Genomic DNA, 20,947 nt, shown 5'->3' with positions numbered 1-20,947 from the left:
ACTAAGGCAATTGGTTATAGAGGAAACTCGAAAGCCCTGGCTTTATGAATAGATTATGTTTAAACTATGACACTGCTCGGACACTTGGCAATTCGGTGTTTGCTCCACTGCTTTTGTCAGGCCAAAGACTTTGTGATGAGACGAACCCTTCAGTGATTTGTCCCTCTAAAGCTGAGCTATTCCACTAAGGCAATTGGTTATAGAGGAAACTCGAAAGCCCTGGCTTTATGAATAGATTACATTCAAATCATGACATTGCTCGGACACTTGGCAATTCGGTGTTTGCTCCACTGTTTTTGTCAAGTCAAAGACTTTGTGATGAGATGAACCCTTTAGTTAAACCTGATAAAAGTGATTATAAGCAGTCCCTCTAAAGCAATTGGTTGAACGCCCCGACTTTATGGATTCGGCTAGCCAGACAATGGCAAAATAAATCAAATTCATTTAAAAAGAAATTTTCGGTAATAATAGACTAAGGGAGTTGAGAAACACCTGTTATAGTCAAATTCACACGAGCACTCAAGAATTTCATTTTTTAGACCGATATTTCTGCACTACCTTTGTTAGAAGAGCTTACGAAACTTGAACAAATGGAAGATTTCAGAGAACTGAAACAGAAGTGTTCTGAAAGGTCTAGTCATTGATTATGCTAGTTCTGTCATTTTGTTCGCCTCTGATCAAAATACCAAATCAAGAAAGAGGGGCATCCCAAGATCTTCATGATAACCAAATTGATGAAACAAACCCACCTCTAGACCAACTTTTCGATCTTGATATTTGTCAAAGATTTGTAACTATCAAAGATTAAAAGTGTGTTTGATTCTTTTGATATCCAATGAACTCATGTTTTATGATTTGCTTCAATTGTGAAACCTAGAAAGAGGTAACTTTTTCAAAAGTTCTTTTTGATATTTTTCAAAATTTTGAAAATTCGAAATAAGAAAAGCATTTTCAAACAAGATAAGTTCTCTGGAAGCATATCTTGGAATTCAACAAATATCGCTCCGAAGCTCAAGATCGAAACAGAGGCAAAGGAAACCATCTTTGGGGAAAATTTGATAAGGGAAGGAAAATTTGTCTTGAGGTCTGCAAGAGTACACCTTGGTGGAAATGAAGACAAATTAAGTCAGAATGAAGACTGCACGCAACCATTCCCCTCACATCTCAACATATACATCAACATGTACATACATGACGCATCAAATTTGCATCTTTGAATTCATCATCATGAGCAATAAAAACCTTGATTTTTCCTCCCTTGAGGGCAAATTCAACAGCAAATAAATTTCATTTGGGCATACATCAAGCATACATCATCAGGATAGTTACATCCATATACATTTTACAGATCTTTCAGGAGAAAATGAGATTAAAAGCCAACTCGACAGATTGAAAGATCGACATTCATCTCCAGATTCAACATTTCCAATATAAGCTTTGTCTCACTTAAGACAGTCTCATTTAATGCAGATGATTATCTCACTCAAATTTGTTTTTTTTAAAACATACTTTGTCTCACTTGAGACTGTTTTTCTCAAAAGAAGATTTATTTCACTCAAGATTGTTTTTCTTAAAACAAGATTTGTCTCACTTGAGACCGTTTTCACTCGAAAGAAGGCATTTCATTTCACTCAAGGCTGTTTTTTTAAGAAGATTTTATCTTGCTTGAGATAGTTTCCCTCGAAACATAAAATTTCGTCTCCCTTGAGACAGTTTCTCTTGAAAACATTTCCCTTGAAATTAATTTTTTCTCTCCTGAGATAGTTTCCCTCGAAACAGAAAATTTTCTCTCCCTTGAGACAGTTTCTCTTGAAACATAAACATTGGAAACATTTCCCTTGAAATGATTTTTTTTTCTCTCTTGAGATAGTTTCCCTCGAAACAGAAAATTTTGTCTCCCTTGAGACAGTTTCTCTTGAAACATAAACATTGAAAACATTTCCCTTGAAATGAATTTTATCTCGCTTGAGATAGTTTCCCTTGAAACGAATTTTGTCTCCCTTGAGACAGTTTCTCTCCAAACATAAACTTTGAAAACAATTTAACGAAATCTTTGAATATGTTTTCCTTTAAACAAATTTTGTCTCCCTTGAGAGTGTTTCTCTTGAAACGACACAATTTGCTCGAGAATAGATTTCAACTTCACGACGAAGGATGTCTAGCTCGAAGCCAAACATCCGCGATTTCAACTCCACGACGGAGGATATCGTGACACTCGAGACAACACAAGTTCAACTTCACAACGAAGGGACGGCTGGTTGTCAACAAACAACTTCTCAATTTCAGAGCCAATTTCAACTTCACAACGAATGATATTGGACTCCAGACAACGCAAGTTCAACTTCACGACGAATGGACCGCTGCTTGTCAACAACAACTTCCCAATCTCAGAGCCAATTTCAACTTCACAACGAAGGATATTGGACTCCAGACAACGCAAGTTCAACTCCACAACGAAGGGACCGCTGCTTGTCAACAAAATTTCATTCAGAGTCAATTTCAACTTCACAGCGAAGGATATTGGACTCGAGACAACACAAGTTCAACTTCACAACGAAGGGACGGCTGGTTGTCAACAAACAATTTCCCGGTTCCAGAGCCAATTTCAACTTCACGACGGAGGATATTGGACTCGGAACAATGCTACTTACTTGGATTTCAACTTCACGACGAAGGATATCCAACTCAAAGAATGATTATCTGCCATCAAAATTATCGAGTTCGACTCCATTCAGCTCGATGACACATCAATCGCACTACTTTCTGATTGCAGTCGAGGTTTTCAAGTCGAGAAGATGACCTGGGTTATCCGTGCCTTAGTGACAAGCAACCATTTTCAAACAACATAGCTTAAGTCAAGAAAAAGCTATCTGTCAATGAAGATTTCTGAGTTCGATTCCGATCCAATGTCTTTAAAACGAGAAGAAGACCGAAGGGTAACGGGAAGCCACGTGCTGATTCAAATTCCGAACTATGGCTTCAATTTCATATCATTTCAAGATGAACTCGACTTCACGATGGAGGAGTCATCCGTAACTCAATTCGACAGGGAGTTATTGAAACATCAGAGTTAATTTTCAACTCCACTGAACGAAAAGTGTGTCTTTTAATCTTTTCCCTATCCCCGTTACACGACTATGGACAAAGAGGGGTAGCTGTCAACACACATTTTCGTCCTACTAGGATTCAAACTCCTAAAAATAGGATAAAATTTTGCTAGGATTCAAACTCCTAAAAATAGGATAGAGTTCTACTAAGATTTAAATTCCTAAAGATAGGATCCACAAGCACTATAAATAGCCATTGTAACTCACCATTGTAACACACGATTTACACACAAAACATAGAGGAAATCACGGGAAGATACAAAGGCAAAACTATTGTAAAGGATTCGAAAAGGAAATTAAAGGTAGCATTTTCTTTTTTCTTTCTTTTGCATGTGCACGTTATTTTTCTTGAGATTTGGTTCGAATAACCCAAAACGTGGGTTGCGTCGATGACCAAAATGGGTGGGGTTTCGAAGTTTCGAACGTAGATCGACCCCGAGGCTTATTTTTAAAAACCGTTTTGATTTTCGGTTAAAGGAGGGGAAGAGCTTTTTAAAAATCTATATTAGTCCCTTTATTTATTATATGGATATTTTATTCATTTATTTTTATTATTCATGTTATTATTATTATATGTATATATATATATATTAAATTATTTTCATTTATTTTTTTACTATATTTTATTATTATTATATATATATTTCTTTAATATTTTACTTATAAGTCTAATATTACTATATATATTGTAATTATATTTATCTAGTCGTATATTTTTTATACTTTTAATAGTTTTTTATATACCTATTATTAAATATATATTCTTAATTATTTTTATTTGATTATTTCTTTATTTATGTAATATATCTTATAACTTTATAACTTTATATTATTTTTTATTATTTTCATTTTTTTATTCATTATTATTATATTATTATTTTTTTTTAAAAAAAACCTTGTGTCTTTATCATTATTATTATTAAACATTATATTATATACTACTAACCTAGAGGCCCCATTTTTTTGTCTTATTTCTTACTATTTATTTTTCTTATCTTACTTATTTATTTTATTTATTTTATTTTTCCCTTGTATCTTATTTGTTTTCTTTACCTTGTTTATCTAACACATTTCTCAATTTTTTTAAAGGATATTTTCAAATCAATCAAGGGTAAATAATTAGGATCGAAACTTTACCTTTTAATTTAACTTGTTATTTTTCTTAATTAAGACAACTGGAAATTACGTAGTACCGAAAGGGCGGTTCAAGGGTGCTAATCCTTCCTTGACCGTAACCGACTCCTGAGCCCGACATATTTCTGGTAAGACGCAGATCAGGTAAGAAATAGGGTATCCGATCAACCCATTTATTTTTAAATAAATGATCGGTGGCGACTCCAATCCACATTTTTCTAAGTCGAAGCCCAATTCCGGGGCCCAACTGAAAGACGGTTGCGACAAGATGTTTGTCCAAAGTTGAACCTTCAAAATGAATATCTCAATGATTTTTCACTAAGTCTTGAGGATGATCATGATAATGGCAAAGAGAAAATGAAGTCAAAAGAATCTCTACTCAGTTTTCCTTCATCTTCATACAACAAAATATATTCCAAGTTGCTCGAGGCCCAACTGATTATTCCACGTCTGGATAAGACGTTGTTACCACCTTATCCAAGTTGATATAATGAGAAAGTTTCTTGTGAATATCATGCCGGAGCCCGATGACACTCTATTAGGAATTGCGGTCATTTCAAACGACAAGTCCAAGATTTTTTTGCTCATGGAGTTATAGAGGTGGATGCCAATAATCAGTCGGTTTTAATCAAACAATTGGGAGTCGGACCCCAGAATGGAGTTGATAGGGTCAAAATAAATGAAGAACATATAGAAGAATACCTGAAGAAAGTAAAGAGCAAAATCCAGGAAAATAAGGTATGTGGGGCAAATTTAAAGGATTAAACTCTCGAGACTTCTTTGATGCTGAAAAAGAAGAAGGAAACAGGGAAAGATGAAAAAGAATTTAAAAGAGAAGTAATTCGAGACTGGCCTCAAAAGATGTCTTGGAAAAACACGTCTCTCAAGGTTTTTCAAGTTCCCATTTCTGACTTGTTATTTCCTTTAATCAAGAGTAAATATCTCACCCCAAGGCCTTTGAGAATAAAGACTAGCCCTCCTGCTTATGGCTATGACCCGAATAGTGCTTGCAATTTTCATCTAGGGGCATTAGGACATCCTACTGACAAGTGCATACCATTAATGGAGGAAATAGAAAAGCTCGTTGACAAGGGAGTCCTAACACGAGAAATGATTGAGAAATGGGGATAAAATAGTGGTAAAGACCCTAATCCAATTAGATACCCAACATTTAACGTGTAAAGGGGTTTTCTGATCAGGAGCCGGCTGGGGCATCCATCATGAGTTTTTGTTGCATTTTCATGCATGTCATCTTGTTTGAATTTGTTTTTCTTTCTTACTTCTTATGTGTGAATTTTTGTAAGTCATTTGACGTTCAAACATTTTAAATAAAATGCTTCCTTCTGAGGAAATGAACAATGAGCAAATTCTAATCTTGAATTCTTTGAATATCACCTTAATTAAAAGTTTTTTAATAGTTGAGGTTGTAAATCTTTAACAAATGACTAGATTGAATTCCTACAAAACAAGGACCCCTTTTGATCCAGAACATACACTGGAGCACATACCCTTCTCTTACAGGAACCAAGCTAGCCATCTCCTCGCATGTATAACCAATCAAAGGTTTGATATTAAGGTATGTGTTAGGAGTAAACAAAATGGGGCAACTAGCACATGAAGTTGCAAAACTAATTGGTTTATACATCTGTTTATGACATTCAATGATGATCATGATCTTTTCAGATGGAATGACCAAGTGGGTGAATTCAGTTTAAGTCAGTTGCTTGGGAATTAAACTCTAACGATAAGATTTTCTGAGCTTCAACGAACACCTAGACTATAACAGGTTCTCCTCAACGAGCTTAAGAAATAGAATCCGATTACGCAACAAAAAATAATATATATATATATATATATATATATATATACATACATACAATAAAGCTGAGCTATTCCGCTAAGGAAATTGGTTATAGAGGAAACTCAAAAGCCTTGGCTTTATGAATAGATTATATTCAAACCATGACATTGATCGGGTGCCTGGTAATTCGGTGTATGCTCCACTGTGATTCTCAAGTCAAAGACTTTGTGACGACATAAATCCTTCAGCTAGCCTGATAAAGGTGATTATAATATATATACAATAAAGCTTGAGCTGTCCATCTAGAGCAATTGGTTAAACGCTCCGGCTTTATGATAAATTCACTACAGATAATGACAATTAAATCAATTTACTAAATAAGGAGTTTGGTGATAGGACTAAGGGAGTTGAAGAACACCTGTTATAGTCGACTTCAGACGAGCACTCAAAAATCTCATTTTTAAACCGATATTTCTGCACTACCTTGACTAGGTGAGTCTACAAAGCTTGAACAAATAGAAGATTTCAGAGAACTGAAATAGAAGTGTTCTGAAAGGTTTAGTTATGCTAGTTATGTCATTTTGTTCGCCTTCGATATTTGTCAAAGATTCTCAACTATCAAAGATTAAAAGAGCATTTGATTCTTTTAATATTCAATGAACTCATGTTTTATGATTTGCTTCAATTGTGAACCTAGAAAGAGGTAACATTTTCAAAAATTCCTTTCGATAATTTTCAAAATTTTGAAAATAAGAAGAAGGAAAACATTTTCAAACAAGATAAGTTCTCTGGAAGCATATCTTGAAATCAACGAATATCTCTCCAAAGCTCAAGATCAAAGCTGGGATAAGAGAAGCCAAATTTTTGGGGTAAAATTTTATGGGGCAAGTAAAACAAATTGTCTCAGGTTGAGATTTGGAATAGTACATCATGGTGAAAATAAAGACAAACTAAGACAAGGATAGAATGAAGAGTTCTCATGTAACCATTCCCCTCACAAATCAACATCAACATCGGATTTAAGCATGTTGAATTTAAGATCAAGAATCATAAATTCAAGATTCCAGAATCAATAGTCATCAAGACTGACAACCAGAGATTTTGACCTCTCTCCAAATCCTAAAATAACATATTTCAGATATACATTTTAGGCACACATAAGAGCATTGCATCCATAGCGTCACATATGTGCATGATTTTGCAGAGTCATGAGTCAATTTCAACTTCGTTGCGAAGGATATTGGACTCGAAATGACATAACTTACAAAAGATTGAATTTCAACTTCACAACGAAGGATATTCAACTCAAAGCTAATTTGGTAAAGCACAAGATTGGATTTCAACTTCACAACAAAGGATATCCAACTCAAATCCAATTTGGAAAAGTACTACAACTCGAGATTGGATTTCAACTTCACAACAGAGGATATCTAACTCGAAGCTCAACTTCACAACGAATGAGTCATCCACGATTCCAACTTCACGACGAAGGATATCGTGCCCAAAATATTGACCCAACTTCACGACGAATGAGTCATCTGTGACACAACAATGATAAACCAGTTTCATTCAGAGTCAATTTCAACTTCACAACGAAAGATATTGAACTCGAAAGTGATACAATTTACAAGATTGGATTTTCACGATGAAGGAGCCATCTGTGACACAACAATGAAAAACCAGTGTCATTCAGAGTCAATTTCAACTTCACAGTGAAAGATATTGAACTCGAAAGAGATGCAATGTACAAGTGTGGATTTCAACTTCACAATGAAGGATATCCAACTCAAAGCTCAACTTCACGACGAAGGAGCTACCCACGGTTTCAACTTCACGAAGAAGGATATCATGCCCAATGGATCGACTTAGTTTCACAACAAATATTGTCATCCACCAATCAGATCTCCTCATCATGTACGAACCGTGTCAACCTTAGATAACCAGCCGTCATCAGCACGTAGGAATCGTGTTATCATCCCTAAAGATGGCATGCCATCCTCATCACGTAGGAACGGAACCGTGTCATCCCTCGACCAGATCTCCTCATTATGTAGGAGTCATGTTACCCTTAGATGACACGAACTCTTCATCACGTATGAGCAGTGTCGTCCCCAAAATCAAACACTATCAAATTTCTAAAACCAAAAAGAGAATCGGACAAAAACTGATTATTTTTTTTCGTCTTTGCCTTATTCTTGTTAACACAAGAATGTGCAAAGAGGGGCAGCTGTAAACACCAATTTTTGTCCCCACCCTTACCCATGCTGCACAACACACAAATTCACCAAAATTAGCCAAAATCTGCTAAAGTCAAAAGCAAAATTATACCTAACCCACTACATCAACATCTCACCATAAAGTTTGAAAAAAAAAATTAAATTAGGTGAGTGAAAAAAGAAAAAAGATGACCATTCAGTGTGGGAGAAAAGGGGAGGGGAAAAACATTCGAATCAGAGAGTATTCAGGGAAGAGTATTCGAACATAAAAAAGTGAGGATTGAACAAAAAATAAAAAAGGAGAAAAACATAACAAAGAGAGGGGAGTAGAAACTTACCGAGAGTCCTAAGCCATTCGGGAACACTAACAGTCGTCGATTGCCTAAACTTTCAAAAGGTAAAGTGTTAGATCTGGGGTGTTGGGTTGAGTTTTAGGCTATGGGTAGGCTAAATCTAGGTTGAGGATGACAAGAGAGTTATTTTGGTGGTTGTTTGGGTAGCTCCGGCTGCCGTGCGCCGCCGTGGATTTCACCGGCATCAACGACCCTTCATTTTCCCTGATGAGGGAGTTGAGAGAAAATAATATTTCTCTCTCATCCCTCTATTTCTGAAGCCAAAGGAAAATGAGGGAATTTGTGATAAAGGGCCTCGGTTTTGGGTTTAAATACCCAAATCAAAATGACATTGTTTCATACACCAACTCCATCCGTGTTTTTAAGTCATGGGATAACTACACTATTAGTCCCCAGGGTTTTGTAATCTAACATTTCAATTATGTACTGAAGTTCTTTATTATTTGGTTTAGAGCCTTTATTTTTCATTATTCGTATTTTAATCATGTTATTACCTGTTATGTTATTTTGATTATTATTTGACTTTACTAGTAATATCTGTTATTATTTCATTTTGGTCACTAAGTTAGTTTGTTGTGTGTTCTATGTTGTTATTCAAATTTATTCACCATGTTTACAAATATTTTAATTTAGTCATTAATTCCAGGTTGTATATTTTTGTTAATATTCCAATTTGGCTATGATATGTGTAATTATTACATTTTAATCACTAGTTTGCATCTGCTTTAATTACTATTGGGCCCTTTTATGTTTCTATTTATTTTATTTTAGTCGTTATTATTATTTTTGGGCTATTCTCATTTTTTAGTACTTGTATTATTTAATATTTGCTATTTAGACTTTGGTTTATTTGTAATTTTCATTTTAGCCCTTTAAGTTTCTGTTTTTGGTGTTTTAGTCCTTTTAGCTTCTGTTTTTTTGTCATTTGTCTTTCAAATGTCTATTTTTGCTATTTAGTCCCTTAAGTATTTGTTTTTATTATTTTAAACCTTTAAGATTTTGTAATTATTGTTTTAGGACTTAAAGTTTCTGTTTGTGCTATTTTAGTCCTTTAACTTTCTATTTTTGCTATTTTATCCGTAAAATTTTTGTTTTTCTATATTCTGATCTTTATAAATTCAAATACTTATCTTTTTCTATTTGTATTTAGGTTTGTAATATTTATTTGTTTTCATTTCAGTCCTTTGAATTTCCTCCTTTAAATTAATTAATTCGAAGCAAATTAATGTTCAATAATTGGGTCATATTTTAACTTTATATTGGATTCAGGATTTACACCATTACGACAACGTGTAAGCGACAATACCAATTTCGAGCGCTGTGGGGGTGCTAATCATTCCCCACTCGTAACCGACTCCCGAACCCGTTTTGATCGAATCTCTGGTAAACGTAGATAAACTTTTTGTCTTTAAAAATGATTTTTCTTAAAATTGTTTTAAAAAGACATTTTTAGGTATTTGACATACCTAACTCAAAGGTCGATGTCGACTCTATTCAAATTAATCCAAAATTACCAATTTTTCAAATTAAATTCGTAATTGTTTTTAAAACAATAAATAATTGTTCCGCATAAAAACGATTATGACAATATAAAATCGTGTTTTACAAATATTTTGAGATAAATTAAGGCGGATTATTTTAATTTGAATTTTGTTTTTCTTCTCAATAAAACTTATTCGGTCATCGAAATTCAATTTAAGAAAAAAACTATCAATGTTATTAAATCAAATTGAGTTAAAATCTATAAAATTTTATATTTTTATCATCCCTAGGCACAACATTATATTATGCTAATAAATAAATTCAAAATTACAAAAAAATATTTTAAAAATATATATATATTTATTACAAAATATATAAGATGATTAAGTTATTTAATCAATAAAAAGGTTTCACATCAACAATAATGTATACGTAGATTGTCATATAGATAGTGTCAAAGTCATTAAAAATTTAATGATATAATAACATTTTTATTAAAATAAAAATAATTTAAATAGAAAGGATTTGATTAAATTTAAATAAAAAATTGACTAATTAATATATATATATATATATATATATATATAATATATATTATATATATATATATATATATATATATATATATATATAATTTATAAGAACAATTATCATCATGATAATTTTATATGTGCTCATTCGACTTAAGGTCACCATGTTTTTAACATTTAGAGTGATATATTTTGGCACAATTAAACGTTTTTCATAATCAAATATATTTCTATATGATGAGACGTGTATGATAAAAATAAGATTTATCTCTCCTACATAATAAGATTTATGTCTCGAGTCTAATGATTAAGTAAGATTAAAATATTTATACATCTTATTCTATTTGATATTCAAAAAATAAAAATTGAATAAATATTAAAATTTTAATTCAAAATACACATTTTGAAGATAAAAAATAATTTTTTAACTTTTATATTTAAATGGATAAATACTTTTAAGCATATTTATTTTTGAAAATTATCTATTCAAGATTATTTATAACTCTAAAAATAATTATTTAACAAAAATATTTTTCTAAAACAATATCAAATACATATAAGCTCAGCCACTCAGCCTTAACAAACGAATTGTTTAATTAAAATAAATTATTTTTTGATACATTCATTTTCTATTTTTAAATTTTCTCAGCTAAAGTACGCCCGTTTCGTCAAGCCCAAAAATAGAACACAATTTATCCCCCGATTTGCTTAAGATCAACGTGGTGCACAATACACCTATCCGGCGCCAAAATAATCCCCATCAATAACTGCGCTCTCCCCTAGTTTGTGAAACCCTAACATAACTATTCTTAAGAAATTTCTACGGATTATTTCGTCAAATTTTCTTTCAGGTTTTCTTCTATTCGTTTAATTTTCCTCGTACTTCCAATGATTTTGTAGAGATCTATAGATTTATATGTTTCGATTGGATATTAAAGTTTTAACGATTTGTATTTTTCATTTTTTTAGTATTAGGCTTTAGGTTCCCTTTTCGGCGAAGATTTATTTTCATAGGGATTGTGCTGAACGAAATGGCCTCCGTATCAAGTCAGCCGCAGTTTCGCTACACTCAACCCCCGTCGAAGGTGTTGCATTTAAGGAACTTGCCGTGGGAGTGTACGGAGGAAGAGTTGATCGAGCTGGGGAAGCCGTTTGGTAAGGTCGTTAACACCAAGTGCAATGTTGGAGCCAATCGCAATCAAGCTTTCATCGAATTCGTGAGTTTTACTTTTTTACTTCAAATCTCATGCTCTTTTCTCATAGTGTTAGTAATCGTATTTTTCTTTGTTTTACCTAGGCTGATTTGAATCAGGCTATTGCTATGATATCGTATTATGCTTCGTCTTCGGAACCTGCTCAAGTTAGGGGCAAAACGGTCTACCTGCAATATTCCAACAGGCAGGAGATTGTAAACAACAAAACAACAGCGGATATTGCCGGGAATGTTCTTTTGATAACAATTGAAGGTCAAGATGCGCGGCTTGTTTCCATTGATGTTTTGCATCTGGTAAGGAAGATCTTTGGTCTTTTTGTTTTTCTTTTTGGTTTAAGAATTTCCAGGTTTGATCTGAGTTTATGTAATTAGTAGGATTGTGTGGTTTTTGTCATGCACTTTCCACAAAAAAAAAAATGCTTTTTGTTTTTTTGACATGAATATGAATGGATTAGCAGGATGATTTCAAGGGAATTATCTCCAATGGCAGCTTAGTGCATCCGGAGAAAGAGCACATGTGTGTTTGTCTCCTTTCTCCTTTCCTTAACACTACCTCTCTTCCCTACTCTTCCTTACCTCCTATTCCTACCTGTTAGCGTTTTTTTCATTTCTTCTTTCATGTACATCCTTCTCCCTTGGACCTTTTAGATGCTTTGTGTCACTATGTTTTTTATTGTGCTGCTACTGCCAAAAGTAGGTTTATTGAGTTTGTGTTCATGGTCAGTATTATATGTTTGTGCAATAAACAGTAGATGCGAGCTTTATTGGGTGCCAAAATCTTCCTTACTTTAATTTTTCTTGGCTCTCAGCTGAAGCCATGGCTACTTTTAGGGGAGATGGTAGCTTTTGGCTTGGGTGAACCTGATTTCTGATTAGGTAGCCTATCATTCATGTAATCAGTGGTATTTTCTGTCCGCTGATGCCTGTTATTCTGCTAATGAATGAGTGGTTACATCAATAATAGCCTGTGAAGATTGAAAGTCCCTCCTGTGCCTACTATGCTCATGCAAGCATACTTATCTCTTACCATTTTGGAATAAAAAATCATTTCTAATTTAGACCCGAAATGTTATAGTAATAATCTGAGGTACTTGTTGTTACAAACTAAATGTTTGTTTCTAAAGTTTAGATAACTATATCTGCTTTCAGAAAGTGAGCAAATCATTTTATTAGATATTATTCTACTAAAGAACGTTTTTTTATTTTCCTTGGGGAACAATGTAAATTATGTAATCTACAAAGTATAGTATTCATTAGTGCCCGGTGTTTTAATATATATACTTCATGACATCATCTTTCAGAAATGTAGGTTTCCTGGATATTAATCAACATGTTTTACAATTAGGTTTATATCAATAGTAATCAGTTATCGACGGTATCTTTGTACCTGATTGGTCCTGGAATATGCTGTGGATTGCAACTTTTTCCTTAGACTTAAATCTGAATGGTCTTTTAAGACTTTTGAATCTGGGGCAGTTAATATCTGTCCCTGCATTTGTAACTTAGTTTTCTTCAATTTATTTGAAGCTGCTGTTGTGTTTTATCCTTCAAAGAGAATAGTGATTGCATTAGATTTTTACTCAGGAGATGCAATGAACTTGATAACATTGAATTTTGAGCAGCCTGAAATATAGCTTTGGTTTTTGGAAAGATTTGAGGTTTCTTAACACAATTTGGTTGGTTATTATATAATTTTTTTATAAATTATTTTCTGCATTGTAGTACGTTGGCAAAATTATTGATTTTACAGGTTCTGATTTTTGTTAACATCGTTGGAGCATCTGAAATGCATCACTGCAATTGTCAAGCTCTATAATAAGTTCTGTTGCTTCTATCTCGTTGCTTTAGACCTGATATGTTGGGCTTATCTCCATTCCTTATTTTCTGGAAGATATGAGGGATTATAGTTTGCAATGACTTTTTGGAGTGAGCTTACTTGATTTTATCCCATTCATCTTTCTGAAGTAGTTAAAAATGCAGGTATTTTCAGCTTTTGGATTTGTGCACAAAATTACCACCTTTGAGAAGACGGCTGGATTCCAGGTCATTATTCTCCTTTTTGTATCGATTTGTTTACTTCAACTTCTGAAGATAAGATTCTTTCTTCCTCTTCTTCTTCTTCTTTTTTTTTGAAAATTAAGACACTCTTTCTTTAGTGCAGGCATTGGTGCAGTTTTCAGATGCAGAAACAGCAACGTCTGCAAAAAATGCCTTGGATGGACGAATCATCCCTAGGTAACTGTTTTATTAATTGTTAGACATGGTATTTAGTCCAGCTATGAACTATAGGTGACCATATAACTTCATTCATTCTGTAAATGATGTTTGTGTATCGAGCCCTAAAACTTTTGACATTATTGCAACGTTTCCAGTTGTTTGGGTTCTTTTAGTCCTTGACAAAAGAAAACTTAATATCCTCCACGAGCAAAGCTTTTTAATATTACAGGCTTACAGCATATGTTGTTCTTAAGTGACCATTGGTTTTCTTGCATGATGATCCACCGACTTTTTCTTGGGTTCCAGGTATCTGCTTTCTGACAGCATAGCTCCTTGTACGCTTAGGATAACATATTCTGCTCATACGGATCTGAGTGTGAAATTTCAGAGCCACAGGAGCAGGTATTCCTGATATGCGTTACCAGTAACTGGGCTGCTGCACATCCCTTTACTATTATTTGTTAATTAAACGAATTGTTTCTTTCTTTTTCAGGGACTATACCAATCCCTACCTTCCTGTTGCCCCTTCGGCTATAGATGGAAATTGCCAGGTAAACAACATTGAACTGAATTGTTTAACAGTTGATAGTATTGTTGTACTGTTCACCATCCTTCGGTTCATTAGTGGGTATATTTTCTTAAAGATCAAAGCATTAGTTTTAGCTCAAGGTACTTGACATAACTTGATTAAAATGTTTACATGTGATTTTTCCCCCTCCTGCAAGGTGTGCATACATTGAGATTCAACTCTTGTTAACCTCTATAATGTATTTCTCTTGAGAAATGAATAACATTGTCTCATTACTATGCTGGACCGTATAATACTTGTCTAATACTTTGTTTGTTAACGAGATTCATTTGTTTGTTATCATTGCAGTTCAATTTGGGCCTTGATGGGAAAAAGCTTGAACCTGAGAGTAATGTTTTACTTGCATCGATCGAGAACATGCAGTATGCCGTTACCTTGGATGTGCTTCACATGGTATTTATCAATTACCGGAAGCAACACTTGTTGGACTGTCTAGTACCTCAACTCAATACTGATTACTTGTTATTTTCTCTCTTTTCTTTTGTCCCGTGCTTAGGTCTTCTCTGCTTTTGGTCCTATTCAAAAGATTGCCATGTTTGATAAGAATGGTGCACTGCAGGCTCTAATTCAGTACCCTGGTAATGTTCAAACATGTTCATTTATTTTTGTCTTAAATTATGCCTCAGAATCTGGTACTTCCATCAGGATGGCTCATCATTGAGAATTTCTCACTAGTGCCGAAAAGGTTGTTTTTAGACTAAGCCTGCGTATTTTTACAAATTCATAATCGGCATTTATGGTCAAACCCATTGTTCTTTTTCTATTAAGGCTAGAACATAAGAAAGAGATTGGACATTTTATTCCTGCCGTCTGCCTTTCCCTTGAATTCATGCATTAATGGTTCCATGTTTTGCAGATATTCAGACGGCTATTGTTGCCAAGGAGGCCTTAGAAGGGCACTGCATATACGATGGAGGGTTTTGCAAACTTCATCTTTCATATTCACGTCACACCGATCTTAGCATAAAGGTAGCCGTGCTTTGATGCTAGTTTAGTTCTGTGGCGGAATTAAAGGCCACATATATCCTTCACACTTTTTTGTTAAGGATGGTAGAGAAAGGTGTGGGGGATTTGATGTATACTGTTCGTATTAGTACGCATCAGAATCCGGTTATGATGCATTATATTACCAAACATGGTTCTTTACGGGTTTTACGCAGTTTAATCTAATAATATGGTTGGTTCATCTTTGCAGCTCAACAATGATAGGAGCAGAGATTATACAGTCGCTAATCCTGCCCTGGTTAACCCACAGCCTCCAGTTTTGGGGCAACAACCGATTCAAACAATGGGTCAAGCTGGTCATCAATACAATGGGACTCAATATCCTGCACCAGGTATGGGACAATCTATGATGCCTCCGCAACCTTCAGCCGGATGGGGAGCCTCAGATGTTCCAGCAATGCCCCAATCGATGCCGTTACAGATGACTAATCATAATCCTTACGCTCCACCGGCCTCGATGTCTCAAATGAGCCATGGAATGATGCAAATGCCGGGCCAGAGTGGCATACCATCACCGGCTTCGACCATGCCTCATTTCAGACCCAATCATATGTAAAATACCAATATCAAGTATCAACAGTATAAAAATCGCATCGGGGTGGCCTCAGCTGCCACGTCGGTGGTTGCTCCCCATGTTTTGCCGTTCTTTATAAGTTGAACTGAGACATGGTATTCGTTTTTAGATGACATTTTTGGTATTTAATTTTTTTTTAGAATTTTGAATAAGAGAAAATAACCTCAGTGATAAAAAATCTTAGATAATATACGATTTTGACCAATTTTTTTTGGATTTGCGAAAATGACCAACAAAATCGCAATGCGATCTCTAATTCGCATTGCGATCTTCACTATCGCAAATTCGCTTCGCGTTGCGATAGTTGAAAATCGTGTTGCGATTTTTCAAATTTGTTGCGAAAATTCGTTGTGATAGTAAAAAAAAAGATTTTGTTTTTTAAGAATTTTCTCTAAAAAGATAGTATCTGCGCGGACGTGTCGAAGACACGTATTACCACGACACGACCCGAGACGGACGGTGGCGACGGCGGCGTACGAGAGTCCCCCTTGTTCTCTATCACTCAACAAGGAAGTGGGAAAGCCAAGCCTTAAATACCATTCCCAATAGTGTTTCCAATACTATGTGGGATTGAGCATTACCAACACTTGTTTCCAATACAATGTGATTATTCAGGAAACAATTAACAATCATACACCTTAAAACAACTGAATTAGAAACCAATTGCATTAGTATTATACGATTAAATATGTCATAATTAAAAGTCAATCTTCAATCAATCGCGATTATTGCAATTTTAAGCAAAACATTCAAAAATAATATCACTATTTAAGGCTCAATCCCACATAGTATTGGGAACAAGTGTTGGTAATGCTCAAATCCCACATAGTATTGGAAACACTATTGAGAATAGTATTTAAGGCTTGACTTTCTCACTTCCTTGTTGAGTGATAGAGAACAAGGGAGACTCTCGCGCGTCGCCGCCGCCGTCCGTCTCGTCTCGTCTCGGGTCGTGGTCGTGGTCGTGGTAATACGTGTCTTCGACACGTCCGCGCAGATACTATCTTTTTAGAGAAACAAAATATTTTTTTAACTATCGCAACAACAACTGTAGACTATTGCAACGAATTTGGAAAATCGCAACGACGCAACGCGATTTTCAACTATCGCAATGCGAAATGCAACGCGAATTTACGATAGTGGAGATCGCAATGCGAAATAGAGATCGCATTGCAATTATTATTTTTTGAATTAATCATTGACATCCGATCTATTGACCAATTAATCTAGATCGAATACTGGACGACCCTGCTAATACAATTTACTCCTTATATATTTAAATAATTATTATAATGTCTTTTTGTAGATACATATTAAATATCTCTTACAAAAAATTGAAACAAAAATATTTCCATCAAAACATATAGAGTCGGACTAATTAAACATGCTGAAATACCGAAGCAGAATCAAATGGAAAGATATCGTACTTTTAAGATAAAGGTCGATATTCGAACACATGACATCTTTTGAATTATCAATTTTTTAATCGAAATAGAGACAGCAAAATAACAACCCACACCGCCCCATTCCCATTCCTAGTGTCAACTTTGACTTTTGAACTCTCAACTGACCAACCCATAATTCTTCTTGCCACTTATAGGGTTCGGTTTTGTTTAGCCACTTTAAGTGGATAGATTAGTGCGTTACAAATGTTATTACCACTCTTAATTAAGTTCATTATGTCGTTTCCCTTTTCTTACAGACAATCCTGGATCAGCTGTGCAAGAACTAAGTCGTTTCTTTTCCCATCCTTCAATAACGAGGTTCATCTACTACAAACATTAAATCGAGCACATTAAGTTAAAAACAAAAGGTGAGACCCAATATGTGTGTGTAGAAGATGCAATACGCACAATTTCTTTGAAGCTTCATCCATGGCAACTATAGCCACCACATTTTCTTTTATCATCTCGGCCCCCCAACTTTCATAGATCAATGGGTTCGGTCCGGTCCTGCACTGCTAACCCCTCGGACACATCCGCAAGTGATTTGAGATTGCACTTGATCAAAGCTTCAACAAAGTAGCATGTCTCGTCCCTTGTGTTCCCTTCAGGCACATCCACCACAAAGGATTCGATGCCTAATGTCCCCGGCCTTCCATCGATGATCTCTGGATGGAGGGAAATGATTGAAGAGTAGTTCTGGATAAAATTTAAAAAATCAGGTCAAAGGCATCAAACAGGGCCTGCCACCTCCTTTTTACAACTGCTACACTTAAAGGTTGAACCTCATGACCATGACTTGTCAACTAATGAACTTGTGTACCCAAACATTCAGGAAACCGAATTTAGCTAAAGATGTAACTACTTGGATTTTCAAGAGATAAAAGAAAATCTATAAATCCATCCAATATTAGGTAAAACACACATGAACCTTCGGAAGTATTATTAAAATCAGCAACTATCTTGTACAGCATAGATCAATAAGCTGTAAGCAAATGTGTTCAAATCTGCTTTGTTCTAAGAACGAATGGATTTGAGATGCAAGAGATAGGTGATACTGAATGTAAATAGAGTAAAAAAGGTTAAGCCAGAAAAGAAAGGAAAGAAACAAAAATTCTACCTTAAGTCTGTGATCACCACCTATAATCCTGATGCTGAGGATATGCTCGTTATCATCAAGGAGTTCCAATCTTTCAGTACTTGTCGTAGCTGGGAGTCCCGACTTGACATCAACTTCTCTAAGACTTCCAATCTCGAGGTTTCCCTGTGCAACACACCTGCTGACAAAAGGTTTATACATCTGAGGTTGGTCGAATCTCCTCACCAAAGACCAAACCTGTTAAAAAGACAAAGCAATACAATTTTCCGTGAAAATTCTAAATATTCGGGAAAAAGGGAAAAGAGATCCAAGCATCCAACCAGAGAGATTAACAAATTCACAAAAATATAAGAATCAAGCTGTCCAATGTGGGGAAGTGCATTATTTGTACATTATCTGAATATCCACTTAGTTATTGATCTTTCCGCATGGTGTATTCCTCCTTCAAATATAAACATTTCATATGGTACGTGCAAAAAATGGAGACAGAAGAGGAAATAAAGATTTGGAACAAATACTCACGTCATTCCCATTTCTAGCTGCATTTCCTAGAAATGTACAATAATAAACAAGATAAGTTGCATTTAATCCGATTAGATCATAACCCCACTGTTTCTACATAAAGCAATTCACTAATCATAGAAATGAATTTATTCTGTAAAAAGTTTGGACAATTCAACCATTCAAAATTTGTTCAAATTCAAAGAAGCAAGTTTTGAGTTGCTCATCAGCATTAAACTTATCAAAATGATCTCTGTTTCGCCCAAAAAAATATCAGAAAATTTTATCTTCTCTAATTCAACAATTATGCAAAAAGGTCTTCTCTATTTCAATCACCAGCACAGTAAATGTAACAAATTCAATTCGATCATCTATCTTTGTTTTGTTTTTTTAATATTTAATAAAAGAATCACGAAAAAAATTCAATCAAAGATTTCCAGGAAAAAAAACTACCACAGATCAAGATTGATCCTTCTGGAGAGAAAAAAAATTGTAAAACGTTGAAAAACAATCTCACTAAGTAAACATGCAAATAATCACAAGAAAAGAAAGAAAAATCATCGATCAATGAAGCTATCAAAAGAGAGAGGAGCATAATAAAATCTCAATACAGATCTAAAGAAATGGAAGAAAACGAAGCGAAATAGAAGATGATAAGTGAGACGAATCTTGAGACGATTTGAAAGATACAGAACTTAAACAGAGAGAAAGAGAAAAGGAAGGTTACAAGAGGAACAGGAGCATTGATGTGCTTTACGAGAGACGAACTACACTGATTCTCTCCAATCTCATGCAGATGGCGTCTCCTTATATAGTCAGCCGCCGCCGCCGCCGCCGCACTCCCGAATCCATTGCTATTACCATTCATTTTGACTCTTCCTCTTCTTATGTACCTACGAAAACTCGCTTTTCTCTCACGCAACAACAACGAACAACAAATAAAGGCTCTACCTCGTCTCCTCCGACGGCAACCAGAGCTCTGATCATCGACCGGACTGAATCCCCGGCAAGGATTCTAGAATGTTGTTTAACGCGGTTTATCTGAAGAAAAGCCTGTGAGTCACCGCCATAAAAAAGAGGGAAGCTACGTTGCTTCTTCTACCTTTAAGCCTTTTTCACCCACTTCATAACCTGAAATAATAAAAATAAGGGTAAAGTAAAGAGTACCTAAATTTTAGGGTGCTTGTATTTTGGTTACTCAATTTGTAAAACTTGTAATACAATCATCAAACTTTTAGTTAAGGTCTCTGACGTGACACTTTAACTCCGTTAAACCCCCAGACTTCTTATTCTTCATTCTTCCTTCTTTCTTCTCCATATTCTTCTTCTTCTTCTTCATCTTCATCTATTCTCCCGCTCGTTCCCGCCACAAGATTTTGATGCAACTCACGTCCACTGAACCCTCCAAAGTCGTTACTTTGCCCATGGCTTTCGCCACAGTCAAAAATTGAAGAGTTTTCGTTTGCAAGAGAGTTCAACGGTAGTGAAAGAACCATCACTCGTTTCCGTATTCATCGAAGATAATATTAAAGTAGGAAACATTGATCCAAGTTTTAAGCTTAACAAGTATTTATGATCGGAATGTGCAGGTTTATATGTAAGCATATGAGCAGTTATTTTTTGGCCACTCTCCACGTTGAGGACATAAACAACTTCCAGCCCGATCGTGCTTACAGTCTCTTTC

General features: G+C 34.9%; 2 protein-coding genes across 8 annotated transcripts in view; one reads left to right on the top strand and one right to left on the bottom strand.

Annotated features, from left to right (window-relative positions):
- Positions 1-16,280, top strand: part of LOC120117570 (polypyrimidine tract-binding protein homolog 2-like) — a 30,570-nt gene extending 14,290 nt beyond the window's left edge. Inside the window, exons 1-12 of one of the 6 annotated variants that reach the window (XM_039137845.1) lie at positions 11,373-11,474; positions 11,593-11,840; positions 11,921-12,130; positions 12,292-12,357; positions 13,817-13,879; positions 13,998-14,071; positions 14,360-14,455; positions 14,547-14,604; positions 14,931-15,035; positions 15,139-15,220; positions 15,499-15,611; positions 15,838-16,280. In XM_039137845.1, the coding sequence (XP_038993776.1) occupies positions 11,655-11,840; positions 11,921-12,130; positions 12,292-12,357; positions 13,817-13,879; positions 13,998-14,071; positions 14,360-14,455; positions 14,547-14,604; positions 14,931-15,035; positions 15,139-15,220; positions 15,499-15,611; positions 15,838-16,203 (1,419 nt within the window). In that variant the 5' untranslated portion in view covers positions 11,373-11,474; positions 11,593-11,654 and the 3' untranslated portion in view covers positions 16,204-16,280. Of the gene's footprint in view, positions 1-11,372; positions 11,475-11,592; positions 11,841-11,920; positions 12,131-12,291; positions 12,358-13,816; positions 13,880-13,997; positions 14,072-14,359; positions 14,456-14,546; positions 14,605-14,930; positions 15,036-15,138; positions 15,221-15,498; positions 15,612-15,837 lie in introns of those variants that run through there. The other 5 variants (XM_039137841.1, XM_039137853.1, XM_039137834.1 and 2 more) reach the window with 5 other exon arrangements.
- Positions 16,281-17,627: 1,347 nt separating this feature from the next.
- LOC120117558 (abscisic acid receptor PYL8-like) lies at positions 17,628-20,403 on the bottom strand. 2 transcript variants are annotated; one of them, XR_005515677.1, is made up of 4 exons: positions 19,991-20,403; positions 18,784-18,999; positions 18,075-18,362; positions 17,628-17,993 (listed from the first exon to the last, which is right to left on the bottom strand). XR_005515677.1 is itself a non-coding variant. In XM_039137822.1 (3 exons), the coding sequence occupies exons 1-3, from the start codon at positions 20,129-20,131 to the stop codon at positions 18,147-18,149; spliced, it is 573 nt and encodes a 190-aa protein (XP_038993753.1). In that variant the 5' UTR covers positions 20,132-20,403; the 3' UTR covers positions 17,910-18,146. The 2 variants fall into 2 exon arrangements, 1 of the variants encoding a protein (XP_038993753.1); XM_039137822.1 differs by having other exon boundaries at positions 17,910-18,362.
- Between the last annotated feature and the right edge of the window lie 544 nt (positions 20,404-20,947).

Source organism: Hibiscus syriacus, unplaced genomic scaffold (genome assembly GCF_006381635.1).
Source record: "Hibiscus syriacus cultivar Baekdansim isolate YM2019G1 unplaced genomic scaffold, ASM638163v2 tig00000916_pilon, whole genome shotgun sequence".
Taxonomy (NCBI): Eukaryota; Viridiplantae; Streptophyta; class Magnoliopsida; order Malvales; family Malvaceae; genus Hibiscus; species Hibiscus syriacus.
The sequence above is the reverse complement of the archived record's forward strand: the minus strand, read 5'-3'. Positions and strand labels throughout refer to the sequence as shown.